This window comes from Strongylocentrotus purpuratus, unplaced genomic scaffold (assembly GCF_000002235.5).
Source record: "Strongylocentrotus purpuratus isolate Spur 01 unplaced genomic scaffold, Spur_5.0 spur5_scaffold_8, whole genome shotgun sequence".
Classification (NCBI taxonomy): domain Eukaryota; kingdom Metazoa; phylum Echinodermata; class Echinoidea; order Camarodonta; family Strongylocentrotidae; genus Strongylocentrotus; species Strongylocentrotus purpuratus.
Window position 1 is genome coordinate 9,668,688 of NW_022145614.1, and position 24,798 is coordinate 9,693,485.

A 24,798-nucleotide genomic window follows, 5' to 3' on the forward strand; every position below is an offset into this window, starting at 1 on the left:
GGGGTAGTTGACTGGGGTGGTTATCCGGGGGTGGGTGTTCAGGGGGTAGGTGTCCTAGAACCCTTTTGAGCATTTAAGTCTTTCAAGTCTTGGTTTGACACATTCTTTACGTGCACGGATGATAACTGGTATCCGTTGCTGGTCACAAAGCGTTTCTTGAATAGAATGATACTCTGTTTGCAAGGTAGAACACTGTATATTTCTTCTTCCTCTTCTTCTTCCTTGTCCTTTTGTCCCACGATGAGTTTTCCGTTAGCTAGCAATTTCCAAGTTCTGTTTGTATTCCATAAATCTTGGTCGATTCTCTATTTACTGGTTGTAGAAGCATCATATTAATTGTCTCAAATATAAGCTCGTCTTTGTTTGATGTTCATGCTGTTGTTGTTGTTGTTCATTTGCCAGGGGACGGACCTGGATTGGGGTTCACATCTCCACATACGAATAGAGCTAATAAGCGAGTTCGTAATTAGAATTTGCGCATGTGCAGATAAAGGTCATTCGTTCCCAAATTGTAAAACCATTGAGATGAATACTCGTATCGTGCTCATGAAAGTTATGTAATTAGTATTCATTTATGTACCGACGGTTCATTTATCTGATACACAGGTGGAAGTGTTCTTCTCAAGAGGGCAAACAAAAGGTATTCATGGAGCACCTCCATCCCTTCGACAGTGATTATTCTAAAATGCACAAGTGGGACGTATCCACAGTGTAAAAGATCTGTGGATATTTGGGGGTCATGCGTTCCGAAGCTATTTACGAACTGGCTTATTGAAATGTTGACGTAGTGTTTCCATAATACAGGATACGGAATCCAAAATACTTCATCACTTTTACGTTATGCTCATACCTGTAGGTGTAGTTTGACACAGAATCATTGATATGCTGCGTAGATATTGTACGTGAAGAATGGTGCCAATCACAAAGAGATGAGCACAAAAGGACGCACATAACAAAATATAGTCTTTTTAAAGCTTATCTGCCGTAGTTTATAGGAGGGATTAGACTGCCCTGCAAGGTCACTGGACAGGTGGTTATCTCATCAACTCAGCTCTCAGTTAACAGAAGAAAAAGAGGATCATGGGGGACCAATGGTCACCGATTAGGCATTGTTTGTTATATAGAGGGCGCAAGTAGCTACAAGTAGTGCAGTGTGCCTTTAAGTAGGCCAATCAATCAATGATTATGAATATACAAATTCAGAAAATAGTATCAATTCTTCAAATTTCATTAAAAAAATTGTGAAATGCCATGCACGCAATATGATACAAATCAAATAACCTGGGCAAAGGCATGGAGAAATCAAGTTTTGGAGGATAAAATGGGAAGTTAATAGAATAACAATATGCAATTGATAAATATTGAGGCAATGACGTCACAAACTGATAACCAAATTGGCAATTTGTGTAGTTATTTTCTAGTAAGTTCCATAGTTTTTCATACTTTAAAAAAAATCATAACTTCCTTATTAGTCATCTGACTTTTATACTCAAACTTGTTTTGCTCTGTTTCTCTTGTTTTTCTGCATCTATTAAAAGCAAGTTATTTTTGGAGTGGACTTAGCCTTTAAGAAATCGATCAGATAAGTTTTAGCTAATTGTTAATAATGGTCTATTTTCACTCAAACTTTTAGATTAGCTTAAAGTTATGATTTTTTTTAAAGTAGTAAAATATGCAGTTATACTTAAATAAGTGCAGTCTCAGTACAGTCTTTCGAGAAATTTCACCGAATAAGGGAGTTTACAGATAGCACATGGTACAAATGACCCCAAATATCCACAGATCTTTTACACATAGAGAAGTTCCACTTTGAGCATCTTAGAATAATAACTGCCAAAGTCCTAGATGTGCTTCATGAATACCTTTTGTTTGCCCTCTTGAAAAGAATACTTCCGCCTGCGTATCTTAGAATGTACTGTTGGTGCATAAATGAATAATGTTACATAACTTTCATGAGCGCATATCCAGTATTCATCTCTGGTGGGTTTTACCTTTTTGGTACAAATGACCTTTATCTGCCCATGCGCAGATTGTATCTGTAAACTCCCTTATTATGATAAAAAACATCACGCATCATGGATTACTGCGCATCACGCATCAACGACTATTACCTATTTGATGCCATGCCAAGCCGTCTCATTAACCCTCATTTACAGCTTAGAAGCCTCACCGTTCTTCCGTTATACATGGAGAGTACCATAGGTACGTATTATTCTTAACTAAATTGATCTATTCATCGTAAATATAGTGCGGCCATCGATTGATTGATAGACCTAATCCAAAATATATTGAGGAAAAGCTCAGTGAACAGTTGTTTACGTGTGTTTCAATTGGATGACTGATAATAAGCTTTCTTTACACTTGGGAAAAACAGAAAGCATTTCGTTTTGTTCTAAAAAGTAGTTCTAAAAAGTCATTTGAATTCAAAGTGACACACGATAATCAAGTAATCAAGAGAAAAGAATCAGTGAAGTATTTAGGCATTGAGTTGGCTAGCGTAATTTCATTTACATCTTTAGTAGAATCAGTTGTTAAAAAGGCAAATTCTCGTCTGAAATTTGTGTACAGATATCATATAGGTTGTATGGCTTTAGAAGCAAGACGTATACTCTGTTTTGCTCTTATTCAATGTATATTTGGCTTTGCTAACCCTGCATGGTATAGTAATATAAACAAGTCAGATCAAAAGAAGTTAACAATTATACAGAACAAATTGGTGAGATTCATCATCTGTTCTGGTCCAAGAACTCATGTTAGCTCCAGCGAACTTTCTAAAACTGGCTTTCTTGAAGTCAACCAAAAATCAAAACAACTAGTATTGCATCACGTGCATACAATATATCATACTAGGTCGAATCATTATATTCGATCCACCTTTGATCTTATTATGATTATAATACAAGAAATAGCTGATTCAAATTTAACTTACCAGAAAGTGTAGGTAGCATTGGAAATTCGTTTTTTATTACAATACCATAAAACAGTGGAATTCCCTTCCTCATGATATAATAATATGGATATTTATATAGCGCCGGTATCCGCCAGGCTCTGACGCTCATGGCGCTGTACATACATGTATTACTATCACAAAAATATAACATTCTTAACTAAAATAAAGTAAACTAAAACAACACAAATTATTACGCTACATTGACATGATTAAATAGCACTGTTTAGAAAGAGATGGGTTTTTAGAGCAACTTTGAAGGCATGAAGGGTAGTTAAATTACGAATACTAAGTGGCAGCTTATTCCAAAGGGACGGACCAGAATGAGAAAAAGCTCTATCCCCCCAGGAACTGCGCGTCTTAGGGACAACTAATAAGGAGGATTGAGATGAACGAAGACGTCTTGTAGGCTTATACTTAACAATCAACTTGATATTGTAGGAAGGAGCAGAGTCATACAATGAATGGAAAACTAACAACAACAACTTAAAAATGATTCGGTCACATACCGGGAGCCAGTGAAGAGTTTTGAGAATGGGGGTGATGTGGGTTCTACGAGAAGAAAGTGTGACAATACGTGCAGCAGTATTTTGCAGTTTCTGAAGTCGAGAAAGTTGTGTGTTAGGGAGTAGATAGAGAATAGAATTACAGAAATCTAAGGAAATAGAAAGCTTTGTTCATTTTGAAGAGGAAATTAAAGGAATACCTAACACTTGAGAGTCAGAGAAGAGAAGCGAATGACATGTTATATGATTGAAATTTTTATTCTTCTGCCGGTTCATACTTTTTAATTTTGAATATACTTATTTTTGTGTACGTTATAGAAATTCTACATTATTCATCATTATTTTCCTCTTCTTCTTCCTCCTCCCATCCTCCTCCTCCTCCTTTTCTTCTTCTCTTTCTTCTTTTTCTTTTTGTTAGTATTATCATTTCTATCATTAGTTTACTGTTGTTATTATTATTATTATTATTATTATTATTATTATTATTATTATTATCATCATTACTATCTTTAATAAGTTTTTTTTTCTTATTTGCCTGTAAATATTACTATTTTAAGTTATTCATTTGGTACTTGTCTGTCGGGGACCCCACTGTAGATAAGCTCTCGATCTTTCGTGGGTTTTCCTATTCAAGCTGACTTAATTTTTATCTGTTAATCTTGTTAATTGTTGTATGGTAAAAGCTTGACGAAAAGTCAATCAATTAATCAATCGATGCGCCATATAGAGTGTATTTACGTGTATAAGATGTGTTGGTACACTTTTTAATTATTATTTTTTGTAACTCAAGAATGAAAGGTGGATTGGTTTAAAGGTAAAGACCAGTTATGGTCATGCGATTGCATTGTGAAAGAAACGTTGTGGAATCGATCAGAAAAGGTTGATCATCTAGCATCTAGCATCTGCAAGGTTCTGGAATCATCAAAATGATAAGAAATTTGGCCCATTCTTCGTAAAGTTACAAGCACTATACACAGAAAGATGTATATGGGACTACCCTATATCTCTCACAGACCATGAGAGAAACAAATTTACCAAATATATGAATTAGTAGGCGGTTTCCCGGAAATTTTTTTATCATCATGTATTAGTCAAAACATATTCTTTCACATGATTGGTAATGAGAGCTTCCATTTCATTTTTTGAAATTGGGGCGTTTCCAATACTGGTCTTTACCTTTAACTAGGGCCTTTGTTAGATACTATATAGATGTAAGGTTTGATATGACACATTTTTCAAGAAATCTACATCGGGACAAATTGTCACATACTTCAAAACTTAATGACTAGGTTATTGCCTGTATTTACGTGTATTATGTATAAGATGTTAAATGTGAGTTGAGCAATTCTTTGACTGAAGAGACTGGGAGTTCTAGTCGGACTAAAGAGGTCCGGTCACATATCTGTTCTCTGGCTATAGAGCGTGTCTTGTGCATGAATATATTGTACATGGAGATCAACTGATAAGGCTTTCTATAGATTCGTGTTTGTACTTTAAAAATGATTCCGATGTAACTTAGTTTTCCTGAAATCAGGTTAAATTGATTGTTTCCAGTATACTTCACGTATCTTCATTCCATGTCTGCTGTTGTGTAGAGTTTCACACCGGTATACACGACTCTTGGTGAACGCCGAATATAATGGTCGTTTTGCAAGAGAGAAAAGGTAAATAGTCCAGTTCTAAATGCATTACTCTTGGAAAAGCGTACCGTCACAATGAAAGAAGTATAAATTACTCGATAATCATGTGCTCAATGGTCAAATATCTATCATTTCTAGACAGACAGACAGACAGCTCACACAGCTCTCTAATTTGTCTTACTTTTCTGTTATGTCCTGTTCAGCATATGTTTTGTGATTGCTACTAGACTGTTATTTGAGTTATACTGACTCAGGAGGGCACATTTGATTTGGATCACTTCTGCCAGTAAGTGATAATTTGAGTTCACTTTTTGGGGAGGAATGCTCCAAGCTCAACAAGGTGGAAGCCATATTGTTACACACAACAGTTTTGGGGTCATCCATCTGTGAACTGACCACTGCTCTTCAATCGAATGTTAGCCTTCATCCTGAATAGAAGAGATTTTGATAGCTCTACTATATTTCAAGACTGCACAATAAAGTCTTTTCATCCACAATCTTTTGTGAAAGTACACTACCTGGGAATTACTGGAATCCATTACTACCCTTATTTTGAATTCAAATTTGTACACCACAATGTGTTGATATCCATCCAAATCCTGGACCCGACACTTTCAGTAACAAGAAACACCTGCGATGTGCTCAACTGAATGCACGAAGCCTTGGTAACAAACAACTTGCAATTTAAACTCAGATGTCTGTTGACAATATAGATATTATAATTACTGAAACATGTCTCAGCGATGCCATCTTTGATGGTGAACGTCTCGATCAGTCCCATTACAACGTCTTTAGAAAGGACCGTAACAGAATTGGTGGTGGGGTCTTGTTTGCGTGCAAACGTAACATTAATGCAAATCGGAGATTGGACCTTGAAGGTGCAATTGAATGTAAACAATGCAAATCATTTTGTGTGCAGATCAATTTACCTAACGAAGAAAAGATTCTCTTAGGCACGTGCTACAGACCTCCTTCATTAAATCATTACTTTACGACAGAGCTTACTACATCCATCAACCCTATCCTTCCAGTTATACATCATTTTAAAACAATATTCCTCTTAGGAGATTTCAATTTAAAACTAAAATACACAAGTCATGATGAGCTCATATCCCATCTCCCTGAAAAGAAGACATCAGATGTACTTGATCTTACTAACAATCTCGGTCTAAAGTTATTGGTCTCGATCATTCCCGACTCGCATTGGATCCAATGGAAGGCATTCTATGCTGGATCTGGTGTTCTGCAATGAGCCGGATATCGTCAAACACCTTTGCAGTGGTCCAGGTCTTGCCAGTAGTTATCATTCTCAATACTCTTTGATCTTGACGTCCATCATAATCATCAGGAACTCTCTCGTTATTTTCATCAGTTTCCCAAAGCTGATCGATACGATGTACGGAAAACCCTATAATGTATACTGTGGGATTAATAAGGTTATTGCAAAGAAAAGGACTGAAAATGATAATACAGATCTATGGAATAAATATGTAGAAGTCCGTACTCTTGTGAACAAACAAAAAAGGATTTCCTATAATGATTATATCTCAATATCTCCCTCAATTCTAACGCCAAACTATTTTGGTCGTTTGTAAAAGCTAAAGAGGCAACCTCAATGCTTTCAACGTTTAAACTTGATAACAATCATTATGATGATCCTGGAAATATTGCTATAATAAATTATGTGTTTAATCAATATTTCTGCTCGAACTTTTCAGCATCTACAATTGATACAATGTCTAACAGTCTATTTATTGGGGGCTGTTAGGGCTAAATAGGGGTTGTTTGGTGCAGATTCTAAAAGCACCAAATTGGGCCCAGAGGTAGATTATACCATACTTTTATGATTTCTGCCGGACGCCAAGAAGGGCGCCCTCTGGGTATGCCATATTGGGCAAATCCAAAATGGTCGCCATCTGAGTTAAAGGTCAAGCGTAGTTCCAAAAGGAATAGCGCTTGTATGATAATAGTTTATATATTTATGGGGTTTGGGGGGGGGGTCAGAGAATCTGATTATGATGTTCTTTCATCGATTTGAGGTCTCCTTGGGGCTGCCATAATGGTCATATTGTTCAAATCCAAAATGACCGCCATCTGATAGTTACAGGTCAAGTGTAGTTACGAAAGGAAATGGGAAAGTATGATAAAAGTTTATATATTTATGGGGGTTTCGGGATCAGATAATCTGAGTATGATGTTCTTTCATCGATTTGAGATCTCCTCGGATCATACTGGTCATATTGGTCAAATCCAAAATGTCTGCCACCTTTGAGTAAAAGGTCAAGTGAAGTTCCAAAAGGAAAAGGGCTGGTATGATTAAAAAGTGTATATAGTAAGGGGGTTTTCGGGGTCAGAGAATCTGATTATGATGTGCTTGTATCAATTACAGGTCTCCTTGGGGCTGTTATGCTGGCCATATTGGCCAAATAAAAAAGGACCGCCATCCGATTTAAAGGTCAAGCGTAGTTCCAAAAGGAAAGATCCGTATGATAAAAGTTGATAAATTCATGGGGTTTCCGGGGTCGGATAATCTGATTATGATGTTCTTTTATCAATTTTATGTCAACATCCTGACCTAAGGCTACAATGAAGTCCATTTCCTGGTTGAAGAAGTTTAGGGAAGATGCGCAAAAATTCACACTTCAGTGGGTATAAATCTTGGCCCGCGCCCATATCTTTCATCATTAACTTTCCTATGTGAATGCATAATAAATTCGTTTTCGAGGGTTGGCAAGGAAAATATATAATCAGTAGAAACAGACCATGAATAAAGAAATAAACAGCTTGTTCGATTTGTTTTGAAGCATTACTTTCAGACCCGGACAGTTTTTTCTTTATTATCCATATAAATAACGTCTATAATCACTCTCAGATGGAAGATAATACCAATACGAAATGCATTAAGCAACGTCTAGACATTGAAGGTCGACTGGAATCTCAACTTTATTTTTCTTATTCTTCTTTTACATTTCGAAGCGTTGCAAGGGATCTTAATCCTGTTTTTCTACATACATCAATGCCCCCATTTAAGCATACTTTGAATCTGGTCACGCTTCGAAAAGTTCGTGGCCTAGCATTTTGCTTCTGTTGATGATCAACCTAAAGAAAGCACCCTTATACAGTGGCGGATCCAGGGGTGGGCCGAAACGGCCGCGGCCCCCCCCCCCTATTGGCGGCGCAAAAAATTGAGAAGGAAAAAAGAGGAAGAAAAAAAAAAAAAAAAAAGAGAGAGAGTTAAAAAAAAAAAAAAGGGAAAGAAAAAGAAGAGAGGAGCCGGGGAGAAAGAAAGACAACGAAATGGCACTAAAAATTAGTGACATTAACGACGAATAAGGGAAAGACAAGGGGAAGGGGTGGGGTGTGTGAAGGCGGATGCATTGAGGGGAGGGGGGAGGGATGACTGGTCGTATTCTTATTTTTAGGTTATGCGAAACTGAGTCGGAATTATGCTTCTTTTCAAAAAAATCTTAGCATGCTTGTTTATGTTAAGCCGTAGTGCATGAAAAGGTTGGTGTAGAAACACTTCTGAAAAGGCCGCGCCCAGCCCTTCCAAAGAACGGCAGAATGGTAATCTATAAATTCTGGGGTCATTCTTGATGGCTTGGGAGCCGTTATTGAAGAGGGGGCCGGCCCTACTCAAATGGTTGTGACGGTAACGATGGATAAGGGAATAACGAGGAAGGGATGCACATGCAGGCGCGTACGCAGGGGGGGGGGGGGGGTCGAACCCCCCCTCAAATTTTTGTCAAGTTGTGAAGTTGGTCCTGATGTGTATAATGCGTAGACCAGGGGTTCTCAAACTTTTTCTTTGACGGTCCAGAAGCGATTTCTATGAAAGCTGTAAGGTCCGAAATGACTCTTGTATACTTAAGATAATGAGGCTTGTTTTTGGTCTATATCTGATCCAAGGAGAATTGTTACAGTTTAAAAAAAACAGAACCGCCAGTGCTTCCACTCGTTTAAATAGAGTTTCCTGAAAAATAACACCCAATATCCTGGAATTTGAAGGAATTTTCTTAAAACTTTCAAAATGCCTCTTACGTGGATTTCTTATTTGGATGAATCGCTGCACATGACGTTTTAATATATAATAATTATTGAGTGGGCTTATTTTGCTTTATAATGGATCCATACAACATGGCAGAGCTTGAGGGGCCTGGCAGAGCCTTTTCAAGAGAGAAATTGTCTTTAGGAGAGAAAAAGAGGTTATTTCTAAAATAAAATGAAAGGGCTATTTGACTTTCAAGAGAGAAAATTGTCTATAAGAGAGGAAGAGAGGTTATTTATAAAATGAAATGAAAGGGTTCTTGTCAAATAGCCCTTTCATTTCATTTTTTCTCTCGAAATAAACTCTCTTTCTCTCTTATAGACAATTTTATAAGATGGAATCTTCAATCTGAAGCCTTTTTGTGGTCTTTGAAAATGGCACACTGAATGGGGGCAGTGCAATTTAAATTTCAAGGGATGGATTAGAGTTTTTATCGCTCTTGAAGTCAAATAGCCCTTTCATTTCAGAAATAAGGATCTCTTTCTCTGTTATAGACAATTTTATGAGATGGAATCTTCAATCTGAAGCCTTTTTGTGCTCTTTGAAAATAGCACACTGAATGGGGGCAGTGCAATTTAAATTTCAAGGGATGGATTAGAGTTTTTATCGCTCTTGAAAGTCAAATAGCCCTTTCATTTCATTTTAGAAATAAATTCTAATACATCCCTTGATATTTAAATTGCGCTGCCCCTATTGTGTCCTCTTTTTAAAGAGCACAACAGAGCCCTCAGATTAGGCAGCAAGTAGCAAAACAAACCCGAAACACTGGACACAACATTCAATGGGATGATGCCCACTTCATTGAGTTTGAAACGCACTTCTGGTCAAGAACGGTAGAAGAAGCATCTGCATAAAAAGGATGAATCCTTCACTGAATAGGGATTCTTGCTATACACTTTTACCTTTGTGTAAATAATAAATGGTCCACGGGAGTGGTTGTTAGAAGCTTAAACTACATAAAACTCTCTCCAATTTTGCAGGGGGAGAGCCTTTGCCGGGAGTCTTAATAATAAAAGGGATAAATCCTTCACTTAATAGGGACTCTTGCTATATATTATGTTACCTTTCTTCGCTCCAGTGATCTCGAGGCAGCAGACAGCAAGAAATTGTGTAAATAATTTTGCTGTTGCCGAGAGTCTTGCATGGGGCGGAGCCCTAGGAAGTTCTTGAACTTTAATTTTTTTAAGGAAATTCCAAATAGTCGTCATGAGCGATAGAAATTGTAATTTCTTCCTTGAGTGTCACATAGCCCCTTTCATTTCATTTTAGAAATAACCTCTCTTTCTCTCTTAAAGACAATTTCATATAACGTTTTTCGTATTGTTGTACTTTCGTCCGCAGACTACTTAAGCACATGTCGAGCCAACTAAGTCGGAAAGTTAAGTTTCATGTTCTTCCTTTTTTCTTTCTTTCTTTCTCTCTCTCCCTCTCTCTGTATCTCTCCTTTTCCTCTATCTTCTTCTTTTTTTAAAACATTATTCTTCGATCTTTTCTTCTCATTTTCTGTGTGTGACATGCGTTACGCGTACGTCCATGTCTTAATATGGTAGATTTACATTTTGATGTTTCCCTTTGTAGGTGCACCTTATATTCCAGAAAGTGCCCTATTTTGATGGTGCCCCCCCCCCCATGTATTGATCTTGATAAAAAAATAACTTTCTCATTAATTCCATTTCCAATATATATAATACTTGCACTAATCTCCAATTTAAAAAAAAATCGTCTACTTTCTCTCAAGACAACATTATATAAAGGATTTATTAATGCAAGGCTATCTCGCGAGTAATCTCTCAATTTCTAACTTCCTGCTTTTCTCATCTCCCAGTCTCCCTTGCTTTAATATTCCTCGTTACTTCCTTCCAATTGTTCCAACTTAATTGATGTTATACACTGTAACTATTCTTCAACTACAGGTAGATGCAAATGTTACTCAAAATCCATTATATAAATCACACTCAGGATCCAGCCAATTGACGAGAATTGCTTCAATCTATACTTTACATGTATCATTAATATATGGTTTTACAATGGCTATGGTGATGAGTTGTCTAGGTAACAAGTTGATGTGTTTGTTAAAATGCATTACCATGGTGCACCTTCTTGGTTACAAAAAAATATGTGTATGTATTAACGTAACTTCGTGCCTTTACATATCACAGTAGAAATCAATGTTTTCTATTTGATGCAGAACAGCCAATCGACGAGAATTGCTTCAATCTATATTTTACATGTATCATTAATATATGGTTTTACAATGGCTATGGTGATGAGTTGTCTAGGTAACATGTTGATGTGTTTGTTAAAATGTATTACCATGGTGCACCTTCTTGGTTACAAAAAATTATGTGTATGTATTAACGTAAGTTCGTGCCTTTACATATCACAGTAGAAATCAATGTTTTCTATTTGATGCAGAATAATATTGATATTTGGAGATAGGAAACACAAACAGTTTCCATAACCGTTCAAGTCTTTCAAGAAAAAGTTAAGCAAATTTTCTCCTGGATGTAAATTCACACTAGCGTATAGCACTAGCGAGCTCTCCGATCCAGGCTAGACTCTTTGCGAGCGGTTTCATTGGAATTTTAAGCGGTTTCATTGGAATTAATCGAGAAATTCCCCTCGCTAGCGTGTAAATAAAAAATATGCCGGCCGGCCATACGTAAATGGCAGTGACGGCAACGATGGATTAGGAGGAAGGGGTGCATACGTGAACTGCAAGCGTATTGGGGATGATCATACTATCATTTTAGAGTGTGCAATCTGGGTCGGAATCCAGCATAATATATTTATAAAAAAGAGGTTCACATAAAAGCACTCATGATAAAGCCGCGCCCGGCCCCTACAACATCATTTTGGATTTTCAGATGATGGGGCGGGTGGCAGGGGTAGGGGGCAAAGTTCCCCCACTTTTTCAAGTACCCCCAAAGGGCCATTTTTACTCTGTAAAGAAGTGCCCCTTCCCCTTTTTAACTCGGATAAGCGCACATTTCATCAACACATGTGCCCCCTTTCCTATCTGATAAGGGCTATTTAGAAAAATGAGGCCCTTCATAAATAAAAAGTGTCCCTTTTCATCTCTGATAAATGACCATTTTCATATATGCGAAGTTAATTCTTTTCACTTCAGTGCGCTCTTCATCTCCGATAATTGCCCCTATTCAAATCTGAGAGATGCTCGTTTTACTTTGAAAAGTACCCCTTCCCCTCCTGATAAGTACTCTTTTCATCTATGATAGGTGCCTATTTTCACCTTTGCTAACTGCCCTTTTATTTTTAATCGTGCCCCTTTTCCTTTCCAATAAGGGACCTATCCCCTTTTCATAAATGCCCCTTTTCACCTCTGATAAACCAATTTCTGATGGATGCCCCTTTTCAGTCGACAAATGCCCATTTCCCATACTCATAAGTGCCCTATCTCATTTATGGTGAGTGCCTCCTTTCAGGTGTAAGAAGTGCCCCGTTTGAACCTTTGATAATTACTCTTTGTACCTTGACACATGCTCCTTTTCTTTTCTAATAAGTGTTTTTATCCACTTCGATAAGTGCCCCCTTAACCTCTCATCATCAGGCACGTAGCCACGGGGGGTACCTGCTCATCATTAGTCTTGCACCTTATTTAAAGCGACTAAGAGTACTTTCCCTAAAGCTCGCTCGCTCGCTAATTTTTCACTCTGCGACCTCACAGATCTTACATTTTTTCTCGCTCGCTTTGCTCGCTCGCAAATGAATATTCAGACAATCACACCCAGCCGAAAGTGTGATGCTTAAGCAATATCTTGTATAATATATAAAGAAAAACAAATATTGAAATCGTCCCTGATAATGGAATCACAATGAAAGGGTATATACCAATGTCTAAAAAAATGTATATTTTCGCTTTGAGATTTCGCTTTGTAGGTGCCCTTTTTTGTTGGTGCTTTCCACTTTGGAAATAGCTCCGCCGCCCCTGCTTATGCATTAGCGCCAGCGTTAATTTCGCGCTTGCGCGCACAGGGTGTGTGTGTGTGTGTGTGGGGGGTGTCCTCTCTAGCTCTGAAGCTGAATTTTTTACAACTGGATTCGTGCGATTCGGTTAATACTTTTAGAAGGAGTCCGAGGGGCGATGTGCCCCCCTCTGAAGCTGACATTTTTTTGATTTTTGAAACTGGATTCGTGCATTTTGGTTAATAATTTTTTGGGGAGTCTGTTTTGATTTCAAAACACCTGCGGAATGGGGTTGCAGCCTCTCTTTCCCCGAAAATATAAAAATTACCAATATGCATTTGTTATATCTTATCTCCTATATTTTGGTGACAATAAACACTTTCACAACATACATAAGCTCAAATTTCCGCTCACTCCCTTCGCTCGCTCGCCAAACTATTAAACCAGGAAATAGATATTGGGGAAAGAGGCTTCAGCCCCCACTGATGGAAATGTCAAAAAAATTGCGCGCGAGCATAACTTGAAAACGGGGAATGTTGATATCGGACAAGAGATGTATCTGTCCCCATGTGAGCATGTCCCCTTTCCAAAAAAATTGTGCCCGTTTGTAGGTACCAGTACACTATTAAAGTACAGTGCTTCTAATAATGACCTTGTCAGTATTGGTAAGTTTAAATAACGGTCTGCGCGAATTTCGAATTTCCGGCCCCCTCTATTGGAAAATCCTGGATCCGCGCCTGCCTTATACATGTAGATCAGGGAGAGTGTGAAAAAAGCACACAGTAGGAGCAGTGCAATTTAAATATCAAAGGATGGATTAGAATTCTTTCGAAAATGAAAGGGCTATTTTACTTTCAAGAGACCTTTCATTTCATTTAAAGATGAAGTTGAGTTCTGGTCATGCGATTGCATTGTGAAAGAAACGGTGTGGAACCGACCAGAAAAAGTTGATCATCTAGCATATAAGAATTTGTGTGTATTGCAAGGTTCTGGAATCATCAGAATGATTAGAAATTTGGCCAAGTCTTGGTAAAGTTACAAACACTGTACATAGAAAGACGTATATGAGACTACACGAACACGTGGCGTAAAAAGCCGGCCCCCCGATTTTTACGATGTTACATACATATTTAGAATATGAAGGCATTTGAAGAGCCATGCTTTTCAGGGAACATGTCTTATCTGATGTTCTTCCACACTTGCATAATAAGAATGAGTAACGCTCACAAATTATTGTGGTGGGCCAGTAAATGAGTTGAAGATGACAAGTTCAAACATAAATGAAAACACAAGAAGCTCGGAATTACAGTTGAAGTCCACTTTATTAAATATATATGTCAGCCGAAGCTTCAATCGTTGCAAACGAAGAGTATTATTATTATATGAACATTGTAAATAAGCTGCTTCTCTCAGAGGCTGGGCGGTCATATTGACAGTAAACTAGCAGCACATCCTAAACATGATAACGGAATGAAATAAACTCTCAAATAATATCTACTTTCAAATAATATCAACTAAAAACCGACTCCAAAATCCCGCACCTCGCATTTAAATACCCCGGCACCCGACGAGGCTTAGATATCGCCAGCCAACCAGGAGGACCCTTACGAAGACAACCAATTACAAGACGGGAAATACCAAATTACCCTTTAGGTCATCCGACCAATCAAGAGAGGAGTTATACCTTTAATCAATTATAACCAATGACAAAGCATAATAGATGAGTGTTATCTGATCTAGTCACCGACAGAAATGGGAGGAGTCTATCTCTTCGCGAGAATGTCGCGTCCCCGGCAAAACAGTCTATTGTCTAACTTGTTATTGGAAATGAACACCTGTACATCTTGATGCAGGAATTCATTTCCAACGTGCTTTTCAAAATGAACAATTTTAATCTAATGCAAGAATTCAAAACCAGGGGTTGTTCACCCGTTCCCGGCATACTATTGAAAACATAATTAATGCTATTTAACTTTTGGGTGAATACAATTAATCAACCCAGCCCGGCTCTTATATGGCTCTAGCGCCCCCTTTAGCCCAAATGAGCGTACTACTACAAATCTCCCCTACTAAAACGATCTTGCCCCTGGAGATCGTACAAAATTAAGATAAAATATTAGATTACCAACTGGGAATCATTTAATCAAGCAATACATATTTGTGTTGATTTAAAGCATAATTTTGTCAATATACTATCAATACAGCATATTTGGGCTGCATTAACCAACACTTTGACTTAAGAATGTACTTTAAATGAATTACAGTTAACATTCTCCTTGCAATGTCAAACACTCATGCATAATTACATTATACAACAATATCCACATTTATTTATTTTACAACCAATTGACCAGGAAGACCTGCAATTGTAATGTCCTGTCCACCTTGCAAATATAACCCACCCAACAGAACATAATGTCAGGATGACGTCATGCCCTTCCTCTTCTTTGGAGCTGGATAACCCTAGACCTCCAAATCAAAGGCACGCATAAACATCATCCCTCGATTTTAACTGCTCCCAAACATGGAAGGGTATAAACACTAAAATGACGACACAATGACATCGTGCAAGGTCAACTGGTAATTGTAATAATGAATAATATAACACAACCAAAGGCATATGATACCCAAAGCTATAGATAAACGTTAATCACATTACAAACGACCTATATGCATAATATGCATATTAATACCGTTCTTTCCTCTACCCTTCATGTGAAAAAGTTGAACTGTACACTCAACAACATCTTCATTACGAGAACCAAACGTCTCACTGGAAGCAAGACTAAACATGCCTTATTATATACATACAATTAACATCTTTACTCATAAACCTGTATAATTATGCATCATAATAATCTCAACATTCCCAGTTTCAGCAACAACCAGCAGTCTATAATTATCTCATCGAATCTACTTCCAACTAACATAAAACTCAGACAAATCTATTTTGTCACATATGTATTATTAAATGTCTACTAAATGTAGACTCCAACTGTTTAATTTTTATCTTTTTGTTTATATACAGTTACCAAACAAACATTATTAAGTACCAACTTGGTACAGGATGGCTTCTTTAAAAAAAACATTAAATCACCTGTTATAACAATAATTTTGTACCTCGCAAATAATGAATAATATCAGGAAAAACATCATACAGGACAACCAATGGAACTGGATTTCCCAAGACCTCCACAGCGCACTCCGTATTATGTCACCTTCCATCTTTACAATATAAAATGCGTGTTAACAAACCTAACAAGTTAAAGCACCAACATATTTGCATTTATAAATTTCGATACATTGAAATAATGCAGAATTCAGCAAAATATCATACCCAGATATCATGCCCACTATACCAACATTATGATACGGGATTGTATCATATCAAAGGATAAACCCCTCCCCAAAACATTCACCCCTCAATTCACCTTAGCTCCTAGTTTAGCATTTTGTAAATAAGCTAACGAATTGTTATCAGTAAATATAACAAATGGGGCTCCCAATAAACGGTCTCTAAATTATCCACTGTCTATTTTAATAATTATTCAACTCTCATTAACATGAACCTAAATCTGGTTATCTTTTGTTCTGTATTTGTTAAATTGTCTATTAGCATATATGCTAAATGGTGACGCCTTCCATCCTCCCCTACTTGTGATAGGCAAGGCCCTTAACCATTTAGGGAATTGTATCAACTTCTAAAAACAAAACCCTTTGAAAAACCCGGATAACTAACTGGTGCCTCAATCCACTTCTTTGAGCAAATTAAATGAATCATTCGTTAGAATGTTCCACTCAAGCTTAAATAGTTTCCCTTTTCTTTGTCCTTTTACTAAAAGGAGAATTAGTTGAGCTGAATCAACGGTGCAGCTAACTTAGCAAATTAATAAACAAAACATCTTTAAAATACATCTAATCCCAATGAGCGCCCAGCCTCTATATGAATTTGAATGTTAGCAAAACTTAAAATGTTTATATTTTATCACCGAATTCTCAATGCCTTTTTAGTCGCAAAAGAGAATTAAAATACCAAACTTTTCCTCCAATGACATAAACAACTACATGTACTCACAAAGAGTATTGACTAACAAAACAGTAACCCTAGGACCTTTCTCCATCAATTCACTTAAAATACCTACTCCATTTTCTTCCAAATTATTCCCTCTTTACCTCGCCCCTGGTAGTGGAGGACGACCCTTTCCCTGCCATCGGTAACCTCTTTCCTCTCTTTTTTTTACTGGACAGGCTCTAGCAAAATGACCAAACCTCCCACAATGCCAGCAAGCACCATCATTCACCTGAGATGTGTTGTTATTTTGAGGGTGATTAGATGGAGATCGGGGAGTGGAGGAATTGAGACGCAACAATTGCTCTAAATGAGCGTACTACTACATTATTTTTCACCTCTTCCCAGAACTCAACCTTCTCTTTAAGAAAAAACCTCTCTTTATGTCTAAGAGACACTTTCTCTTGAGAGTCAAATAAACTCGAGAGCATCCTGGGGCTCCTAAAGCTGTGCCATATTGTACGGATCTATTGGAAAGCAAACTAACCCCAATAAATAATTCGTATATAAAGTATACATACATATATAGAGATATATTTATATAGTTCTCCTATGCAAACTTTCCTACGTGAAATGCATAATAAATTCGTTTTCGAGGGTTGGCAATGAAAATAGATAATCAGTAGAAACAGACCATGAATAAAGAAATAAACAGCTTGTTCGATTTGTTTTGAGGCATTATCTTCAAAAACCCGGACAGCTTAAACGGTATTATCCTTAAAAATAACGTCTATAATCACTCTGAGATGGAATAAGATACCAATACGAATTGCATTATGCAACGTTCAGACATAAAGGTCGTATCTCAACTTTATTTTATTTTTCTCTTCTTTCACATTTCGAAGCGTTGCATGGGATCTTAATCCTGTTTTTTCTACATACATCAATGCCCCCATTTAAGCATACTTTGAATCTGGTCACGCTTCGAAAAGTTCGTGGCCTAGCATTTTGCTTCTGTTGATGATCAATAAATAATTCGTATATAATGTACATACATCGATACAACCATTGGCGTACGCAGGATTTTTTCAAGAGGGGGGGGGGGGGGGGGGGGGTTAGAATCGGGCCCAAAATTTCACAACGACTCAGCTTTATTATTTTGCTCCCGAAAATTTGAAAATCGCGCCGGGGGGGGGGGGGGGGGGGGGGGGAGGTAAGCGGACACTTTTTTTTTTTTTTTTGGTCACGAAATTTGATAGTTTGACATTTTGTTTCGTAGGGGGGGGGTAAGGTCACCTTTTTTAGGTCAGCCATTGGCATAATTAAAAAAAAAAAAAAAAAACTCAAAAGGGGGGAGGGGTTTTCACAAAAAACATAAACAAAACGTACACATAAAAAAAAAAATCAAGGGGGGTTTAACCCCACCCCCCCCCCCTGCGTACGCGCCTGGATACAACGGTGTGTGTGTGTGTGTGTGTGTGTGCGTGTGTGTGTGTGTGTCTAGCGGTTTACAGATATTACCCCGGCCAAGCCAAAGAATACAATGAAGCATTAAAAACAGTCAGACAACATTAGAACTAGAATGAAAAAGATATAATGCGATCATGTTAACAAGTGCAGTTTGTCCATGTTAATCATCCAGTACTAAATACCCAAGCAAAACTCTAGCCAGATACAAAAAGGTGAACTTGAAGACATTAACTTATGACATATTGTTTCACAGGAATATATTCTCTACTTTTCTCTTTTTCCTATTTAATTGTATTTAAAATATATTTTCTAATGTTCCCTTGTATTGATTATGATCATTTTTTTTGTGGGGGGGGGGGGGGGGGAGGTGGTTAAAAAATGACCTCTTTTTTAACATACTGTTTCCATGACAATGGCCTTATTTTGTTTCTTGAAATGATTCAAATTTAAATCATAATCAAACAGACGTCTGAAGTTATTAGAAGCTTACTATTTGCTTCATGTTGTTGAAAATCATCGGTCTTGAGCATGTTCATCAGGTCTGAATGATACATAAAGCTGTGTGTCATCTGCATAGCAGTGGCATGATATCTCGGGAAAATTCGTTTGAACATTTGAAATGAGACTAGAAGTGTACAGAGTAAATATAAAAGGACCCATCCGAGAACCTTGTGGAACTCCAAAAGGCACTAAGAAATCATCAGAGATCACATCATCTATTTTGATCTGTTGATATCTATAGTCTTTAAAGTTTCTGATTAGCCAGAATGATCTATGGTGTCGAATGCACTACTATCTATTAAAAGTAAAAGAGTGACTTTCTGGGAATCCATAACCATCAATAGATCACTCTTTATTATTAGCAGTGCAGTTTAGTCTGTATGCAGACTGAGTACATGGCAAAGGTGAGTTGTTATTGAGGTGATCCATAATTTGCCGGGTAGCAGCACCCTCGACCAACTTTGATATGTATTTCAGATTGCTTATAGCTCTTAAGTTGTTAAAAATCTGCGTCAATACCTGTTTTTCTTCAATAATGGTGTGATGAGGGCATTTTTCCATTGTATTGGAAAATGACTAGTCGAGAGAGAAAGATTAACCAATGATGTAAACACAAGAATCAATATGTCGATGCATTGTAGAAGAAGTTTCGTGGGCATGGGATCTAATGAGCATGATATTTTACTGAGGTTAAATATAAGTTTTTCAACTTGGTGCTCAGAAAGATATTTGTAATTGCTCAAAACATCGACATGATGGTAAGTTGCTAATAGAGAATAAGTCCTGGGTTCATTCATTGCATCTAATCTTGTTTCAATATTTTTGTGGATTTTCACGACTTTGTCACAAAAATAATAATAATGGCAACCAAAATAGACTATTTTTCACATAATTGCCGAATTAATTTTTGTTTTAAAGCACACCACATACTCTCATGTGGTGATCAGATTCTGAACAGATTCAACGCTATCATTGCACGTGTCTTTGTAAGATAAGATAAGATTTGCATAAACCGTGAAATTTGCCCATGCACATCGTTAACCAAAAACACAACAGCTGCACAAAGCAATAAAAAAAAGTATCATACTATATTTCTGTTCGTATTCATTACATTTAAATAATATATTCGACTGCATATCAGTTTTAATGATCTTCTTCTTCTTCTATGTGCCATATCCTGAGACGTTGGCGACCATGGAGTGCCACAACTCTCTATCCCATATTATATGAAGTAATTCATTTTCCCCGAGATCAATTCCACATTCAGAAATCCCACTCCTTAAGCTACTCATCCACAGAATCCTCCTTCTACCCCTACTCCTCCTCCCCTAAATTTTTCCAGTCAGTGCAAGATTTTCCAAACCATTCTTCCGTATAACATTGCCCAAGAAGCTCAGCTGCCGACCTCTTAATTATTCAGAAGCTTTCGTCTTGTTCCTGCCATGGCAAATACCTCATCATTAGAAATTCTTTCTGTCCATGAAATTCTTAGCATCCTTCTCAGGAACCAAACTTCACAACTTTCCAGTCGCTTTCTTAGGTCTGATGTCAGGGTCCAAGCTTCACATTCATACATTAGAACTGGATACACGTAGCAATTGAGTACGCGGAGTCTTGTTTTCATCTTCAGCTTCTTATTCTTTAGGATGTTTTCTAACTTGGAGAAAGTTGATTTTGCAAGTGCAATCCTTCTCTTGATTTCTTGCTCGCCTCTTTCATCGTCGGTAATTGTAGTCCCGAGGTAATTAACAGAGGTGGCTTGCTTTATTTGATTGTTGTTGATCTTAAAGATGAAGTTGAGTTCTGGTCATGCGATTGCATTGTGAAAGAAACGGTGTGGAACCGACCAGAAAAGGTTGATCATCTAGCATATAAGAATTTGTGTGTATTGCAAGGTTCTGGAATCATCAAAATGATAAGAAATTTGGCCAAGTCTTGGTAAAGTTACAAACACTTGCACAGAAAGATGTATATGGGACTACACGAACACGTGGCGTAAAAAGCCGGCCCCCCCCCCCCCCCCCGATTTTTACGATGTTACATGCATATTTAGAATATGAAGGCATTTGAAGAGCCATGCTTTTCAGGGAACATGTCTTAACTGATGTTCTTCCACACTTGCATAATAAGAATGAGTAATGCTCACAAATTATTTTTCACCTCTTCCCAGAACTCAACCTTCTCTTTAAGAGAGCATGGTATTCCTCCCTTCTTTGAAATTACCATGCATACCATGTTTTAATGATATACAGTATATAACCGATTTTTTTTTTTTAATGGGGGGGGGGGATACATGTATATTGAAGATAATCCAAACTTATTGGTTATATTTGATTGAATTTGGTACACAAATTACAGCGTATTTTGCCTCTTTGATTTGTAAATAAATATTTAAGATAATCCAAACTTAAGCCCCACTGTCCTACCTGTAGCTACTTGCTCCCTCTATATAGAAAACTTCCCTAATCGGTGCCTGCTGGTCCCCCATGATCCTCTTTTTCTTATGTTAGTTGAGAGCTGAGTTAATGAGATAGCCACCTGTCAGTGACCTCGCTGTGTGGTCTAATCCCTTCTGGCCCAGTAGTGTTGACGGTCTTTAAAGGATATTATTTCAAAGCAATTTGAATTGATTTGATTTGAGTTGTCTGACAAACAAAATGCTCTTACCCCCACCAGCATATACACTCTAACTATTAACATGCTTAAGATAACGCGCTGTGACCCCCCCCCCCCCCCCCCCCAAAAAAAAAAGAAGAGCTAAGCGCCTAAGCTGATCATCGAGGTTCTTGATATATCCACCTAGTAAGAATGTACTGCGCCACCCCCCCCCCCCCCCCCCCCCCCAATTTCTGGACCCAGGATACGCCACTACATGAGAGGTTCTTTATCTCCCATAACGAACTATCAAGAACACAAAATCAGTTATAATAAATCATTTTTCATATAATTGTTTCTATCACCCCTTTCACAGATCAAATCACCGTCTAGGGGTTAGAGCTGTATCAACGACGATGATGATCGGATGTTAATATCGATCAAGTAAACTAGCTGTCGTTCGTAACGGATCGTAAGTAGAATACTGATATGTGAACAGTGGGTGAATACGATTGGTGATCTAAAAAAGCTCAAAACCAATACAAGCTTAGACCAAACCTCTACCCTCGAAAGCAAGATGGAAGATGGTATCAACAGCCAAGTGGAACGAAGTTTTGTCATTCTCCTCGTCATCATCTTCGGAAGTGGATCATGTATGACGATGTCAGGAGTGTGGTCCGAAATACCTGTCCTGGTCGCCCTAGGCCTGCCCGAAAAGAACCGCATCACTTCTTACATCATGATCCCCCTTGTATGTGGATTCGTTGTCGTCGTCGCATTCTTGATCTGCATCAAGTTTCTTGAATCTACCCGCGTCTATAGACCAGAGATCTCCTTTATCTACGTCATCACCTTCATAGGAACCATTGCGACATTTTTGCTGATATTCTTCTGGGACTCAAGGACATACTTGTCCGGTCAACCCCACAGCGTGGCTTTCATGATCAATATATTTTTCGTCTTGACGGTCGATATGATATTGGGTAACACTTCCTCGGGGTATAAATCTCTCCTGAAGCCGGAGTATTTGAATTGGTTGTTGCTTGGTCAAGGAATGAGTAGCATTCTTCCAGGATGCGTTGTACTTATCCAGTATGCAGGGGGCAGTAAAGAAACATGCGTCGCTAATTTTACATTCATGAACGAAACTGTGGTTGGAAATTCATCATTGTCGTATAGCTGTACCTCTTGGCGTGAAGTAGCTCCCGAATTTCTTTTTGGCCCCAAAATTTTTTTTGCCTTTCTGTTCGCGATGATGCTTTCATGTCACATCTCATTCATTTGCCTGAATAACTTGCCTTGCGCCAGACGGGAATACGCTCCTCAACGAGATGGCCACCATCTTAAAAAAGATGGATGCGGGGGGCTTTTCCAATCACGGGACACCTCTTCGGGTGAAATGGACGAACTTGTGGTTTTGACACAAATTCCCGAGTCAGAGGGAATTGCCAGATCGCGACCAAACAATGGGGACTTTATGGAAAGAGAACTTACGAATTGGCAGGTTGCATTCCTCTATGCAATGTCCATCATAAACATGGGCATCTTGTACGGCATCCTATCTCCTATACAAGGGTATTCCGCCAGCGCATACGGTAGCCAGACGTACGGCTTGCTGACGCCTCTCCGAGAAATAACCGGTGCTCTCGCTTTTCCACTCTTTCAACTGAAACCTATATACAGCTACAAAGTGGTGGTTTGGACCTTTTTATTAGGGTCCATTTCGAGTCTGTACTGCATTATTGTGGCCGCAATGAGTCCGTATCCTCCATTTAGTGAACTTATCATAGGAAAAGTACTAATTGTAAGTATTATCTATCACTTTATATACTTGGCTTCCTACCCCCCCCCCCACCATCCACTTCTTTTATCCTGCATTTCGTTCTTCACCCTTCCTTCTCTTTTCCCTCTAGCTCCTCCGATTTTTCCAGACCTCCTTTTACTCCTTCTCCTCCTCCTCCTCCTCCTCCTCCTCCTCCTCATTCTCTTCAATTATTCATTCACCCACTCCTCTTCCACACCCCCTCCTCCTCCCCTAAGTCTCTTCCTTAATCACCTCATATTTCCCCTCCTCATCCTACTTTACTACTCCATCTTTCACCCTTTCATGTCAACTTCTAACCCTTCTTCATTCACTTCCTCATCTCTCTTTTATATACCCCTCTTTTTTCTCACCTTTTTGTTGTTGCTTTGTAGAACATATTGTAGATCATCGCTGGGATTCATAGATACTAATAGATTATCATTCCCAACGATTCCCTCAGACTCTTATCTACCGAAATATGTTTACTGTAGCTGCTTTGCAAATATAGAACAATGTCCAACTTTTCATCAAAGAATTAACCTGTCTTGCCAATTCCAAAAGATCCTATAAGACATACTTCTTCTCTCAGTATTGTGATTTAATTATTTCGTGAGTTTTTTGTATCCCTTCACATTTTGTAAGCGCTATGGTATTTTATTTTAATGCTTCTAAATAATCGATATTATTATTATAATCATTATTATTAATACTAGTTTTATTATTATTATTATTATCATTATTATCATTATTATTATCATTATTAAAATTATCATTTTATCATGATTATAATTATCATTGTTGTTATTATTATTATTATTATTGTTAATATTATTATTATCATTAGTATTGTTATCATTATTATTATCATTGTTATTATCATTTTTATTATTATTACTCATAATATTATCATTATCTTCATGTTTTGTGTATATCTTCTTTAATATTTAGTCTTCTTTTGTCGCCTCTTTAGTTTATTCTTACATAAATTCATTTTCGTTTTTATCTCGATCCCTACATTATTCTACACATTAACAAAAACTCATTTTCGTTCCTTTCTTTTTAAAATTATTTCCCCCCCCCCCCCCCCCAGGTTGTTGCTTGGATAGGCGCCGGTGTATTTCATAACTACTCCCGCGCGTCTTATGCCTGGATATTACGTCACAGCCCAGACAATCGAAAGCATTTGATCTACTCCAGTGCACTGGGTCAGCTTGGGGTGTCCGTACTCACCATATTCATGTTCCTTCTCGTCAACGTTTTCAACGTCTTTGAGGCATACGACGATCAGAAGCAGTGTCCAATACAACCAACTTGTACCAGATCCTAATAGCATGTCCTTGTCCCGCCCCCC

General features: G+C 37.8%; 1 protein-coding gene across 1 annotated transcript; it reads left to right on the top strand.

The window, feature by feature from the left end:
* Positions 1-1,970: 1,970 nt before the first annotated feature.
* Positions 1,971-24,798, top strand: LOC578350 (riboflavin transporter 2-like). The gene is made up of 3 exons (XM_030975799.1): positions 1,971-2,202; positions 22,020-23,447; positions 24,538-24,798. Exons 2-3 carry the CDS (start codon positions 22,221-22,223, stop codon positions 24,772-24,774), a joined length of 1,464 nt encoding a protein of 487 aa, XP_030831659.1. The 5' UTR covers positions 1,971-2,202; positions 22,020-22,220; the 3' UTR covers positions 24,775-24,798.

Coding starts and splice junctions, on each gene's coding strand:
- LOC578350 (XM_030975799.1), top strand. CDS start 22,221: ATGGAAGATGGTATCAACAGCCAAGTGGAACGAAGTTTTGTCATTCTC. Junction 23,448..24,537: donor TCATAGGAAAAGTACTAATT/GTAAGTATTATC, acceptor CCCCCCCCCCAG/GTTGTTGCTTGGATAGGCGC.